General features: G+C 37.1%; 1 protein-coding gene across 1 annotated transcript; it reads left to right on the top strand.

Moving 5' to 3' along the window:
* Window positions 1-399: 399 nt before the first annotated feature.
* LOC137259555 (uncharacterized) lies at window positions 400-3373 on the top strand. Its single transcript, XM_067797183.1, has 2 exons — window positions 400-976; window positions 3363-3373. Exons 1-2 carry the CDS (start codon window positions 400-402, stop codon window positions 3371-3373), a joined length of 588 nt encoding a protein of 195 aa, XP_067653284.1.
* The last annotated feature ends 409 nt before the right edge of the window (window positions 3374-3782 follow it).

Raw genomic sequence — 3782 nt, 5'->3', positions numbered from 1 at the left:
TGTTTATTTATGTTCCCCGAGCCCTTCCTTTTTCGCCAAGCTTAAGTAGGTTAATGCCACAATTGATATCAGATTTACTTTTCAATTAAATTCATTTGAAGATGGTCTAAGTGCATTTCTAGATGACATTTGGCTAGAAACTGAATTCATCTAGCCAAGAGAGTCAAAGGAACCCCAGTTTTTGTTTTTTTTTCATTCAGGTACCAAGAACTGGCAGTCCATTGTCCCTTGACGCGCCCTCACATGTCTCCGTCATTTCTCCGCCTTCCGCCATCAACCCCAACAGCCAGAGAAAGGAGAATTCCTGTTCAATATCCAGCCAAAGAATATCACAACGTCACGGTATGTTACCCAACAGGACACTCTGGCTATTCCAAAAGTGATGAGTTTGTGCAGTCCATGACAATAAACAGAATTCTTGGAGCTGATAAAGCATTCTGGTACAATCACTCCATCTCTGCCAGCATGAGACCTGCAGTAGACTATTTCATTCGGTGTGGGCAGTTGGAGGTCATCCCCGCTCGAATGCCAGAAGTTTTGACAAAAGATTTCGCCTATTTTGGTCAGATAGTGAACATGCATGACTGTTTCTATCGCAATCGCTACACTTCAAAATACATTGTGCTCCAAGATATGGACGAGGTAATGTTACCTCACAAGGACTCAAACTGGCTGACTCTCTTTGAAAGAGTAAAAAGCACAGATAGCACAATAGGTTCTTTTGCATTCAAAAATTCATTCTTTACAGAGTCAAAAGGACATGTTAAGTCAACAGCAAAACATGGTTACATCAAGATGCTTTCTCAATTCTTTCATGGCAGGATTTTTCCATATTATGTGAGGTCCAAATATATTGTCATTCCTGACACAATTGACATATTAGAAGTTCATGGACCATGTCACAAACAAGGATTTGTCCACAAAGTGCTGGATATATCTGACGGCATGTTACACCACTATCGATTTGAAGGTGGAAGTACATATTTACAGGAAGATAGGTCGATTATGAGGTTTTCGTCAGAGCTTAAAAATCGGATAAACACAACATGGCACTGTATAGGAAATAGTGAGTGAGGTTTTTTTTAGGTCACTTTTTCCAGTATCACCAGAAGTGGGCCCCACACAGTGTACAGATTGTTAAGCTTGACCTGGTCTAGTGAATAACTACTAACGCACTGGGTGACCGTGTCACAACTGGTTGCGCATGTTACTGTGGAGGGGTGCTCCTTTGTCAGGTTATTGTCAACATGTCCGAACAGCTAACACAAGGTCGCCGTTTGACAACTCAGAGTCGGGAAATTGTCAGCAATGTGCTAACTGTCTCTAAGTGGTTAGCTACAGATGGGTTAATGTTTCCTTTTTGGGGCATTTAGGCAGCGAGCAACAGCGGAGAATCAGTTTCAGAAAGTAATTGACTTTACCGCGTAATGTTAGTAAACAAAACTACATAGCTTATGACTGTAAACACAGTTCAGTCAAAACATGAAATGATTGGGTTTTCCGGGATAGGTTCTCTAACGAATCCATGTATGGATGTTTCGCAATAACGGAACCCTAATATTTCCAGGTCTTTAAAGAAGTTAACTCGACCAGCCGTTTGTGCCATTTCACCTCCAATGAGGTGCACATGTAGCCAAGCTCAGGTTAAACTGATGAACCTGTACCCATATAGGGAATCGGTGTGATCGGAATGGAGGCTCTAACAACAACACGTTCAAACACAGTTCGTCGCCAGAGAACCAGAGTGTTCTATCTCCACTTTTGGTGAAAATTAAGTTAGGGTGTCTAGGATTATTAGTGGGGTGTATTCTATCTCCAAATAAATATTCGTGACCGTGTGTGCCTTAGAACGTATGCTGTTTGTTAAAAAAAACTTTCTATCTCCAGAAATAAAACAGCTATTCAGTTCTAGAGTGTTCTATGTCATTAACTAATTGGAAGGCTCCATTTTATCACGTGACATGGAGATAGGACACTCTGTACCTAAGACCTTATCTAGACACAATGAAATGTTGAGTAACATTTTGACACTGTTTTCTTAAAACATTAAATATTAAGTAAAGAAAATGCTGCATAAGTGACAATTAACATTCAGGATGCTTTTTAACTTTTCATAATTATTCTTATCAATATAAGATTTTCATAAATATCCTGTTAGCTTTTGAAATGGAAATCTAAGACTCTGGTTCTAAATAAATTAAGTGTTTATATTACTGTGTAGCAAGGACATAGAACAACGGATTTAAAGAAAAATGTACATTCGTATCTTTTGCAGTTCTGAAGTAATGCTCATAAAACTATCAGAAGATATCCTCATTCAAATTTGAAGTTTTATACATATACAAAATTTACTTTTGAATGTGTGTAGAGTGTGCAGATACCTTAATGAACTAATCCAGAACTCCTCACGGATTTGGAAAGATACTGAATTTTATGGTCTAAAACTGACATATACTGAGTTGCAACCTCTCTTTTCAAGGTCAGGTTTTTACAAATTCCATTTACTAAAGTTGACTGCCCACTATCAGTTACAGATTACATATTTGTAACAGGTCTGCTGCAGCCTGAAGCATTACGATGGTTGAACATAAATCACAAGTAGATTTCAACTCTTGGTTTTCTTGTGAGTCTACCAAATCTGGAACTGTTAAATACTGAACACCGTACCCATTTATGTGATGCAGATTCCATTATAAAATCATGCAAAAACCTGGAACACCTCAATGTGAATTACACACAGGGCACGCCCAGGAGCTTCATGACAATATTCATTTCGACAAGAAATACTATAACCTGGAGGCATTTGGAGTAATGTTCACTGTAGATGACTGCATTAAATTTTCAAACATTGCATACTTCTCTTCTCTACAGGTTTTGTCTTTTTATCTAAGCCTGGACGACACATTTACTGAAGCTGAGTTTGCATACTTTATCTTGGAAGAATTCGTTGATTGTTGGTACAGGCTAAATCATGTCTGAAGTATTTGACGTTTATCACGTTTTAGCTCTGGTAATTGCTGCAGAAGATCTGCAAAATGATTCCGATGATGGAGCTGAGACATGCGGTCAATGTTAAAGTTCATGACACCTACAGACAGAGTGTTCATGAACAACTTAATCTCATTGTCATAATGAAATGCTGACACTACGGCAGAGAATGTTTTTTTCAGATGATGAGATGTTACTGATGTTACAGTCAAAGATTCAATTTTGTGTTTAGAGGAGTTCCAATACAGTTACAAAAAGAGTAAAAAATGATGTTTTTCTTGGTCATTAAGCTAAACTGATTAAGTTTATTGTTCCAAGATAATGTTAAGATAAAGTTTGATGTTAGTTCACATTTATACATTTGTTATTGACAGCTCTTGACTAGATACATGTCAAATCCACTATGTACACATGTTTTATTGAGGGCTATTATGTGAATGACAAGATGAATAACGCCTCAGAATATGTGATCCAAATAAATGGTGTTGCGTGTTAGTTTCTCGTTAACAAATTTACTTATCAAATTATTAGAAGCAAATTTTGGTTATGCCTTTTGAAATGGTCATGTTTTGAAATAATCATTAATTTGTTTGGTCTTTGTGTCGTTCATAGTGTTATTTAAAAACACATAAACATCTCATTAACTGGTTTGTATAATTGTCTATGTGTTTTACCTGGCCTTTTACGCATGTTTCTGTTGCATATTTTAGTTACCAATAATCCAACAAACTTTCTGTATAGTTTCAGTTACCCGTTGCAGTTTCAGGTACTCGGGAATATAAATAAATAAAGAT

This window comes from Haliotis asinina, chromosome 13, assembly GCF_037392515.1.
Source record: "Haliotis asinina isolate JCU_RB_2024 chromosome 13, JCU_Hal_asi_v2, whole genome shotgun sequence".
NCBI classification, from domain to species: Eukaryota; Metazoa; Mollusca; class Gastropoda; order Lepetellida; family Haliotidae; genus Haliotis; species Haliotis asinina.
The sequence above is the reverse complement of the archived record's forward strand: the minus strand, read 5'-3'. Positions and strand labels throughout refer to the sequence as shown.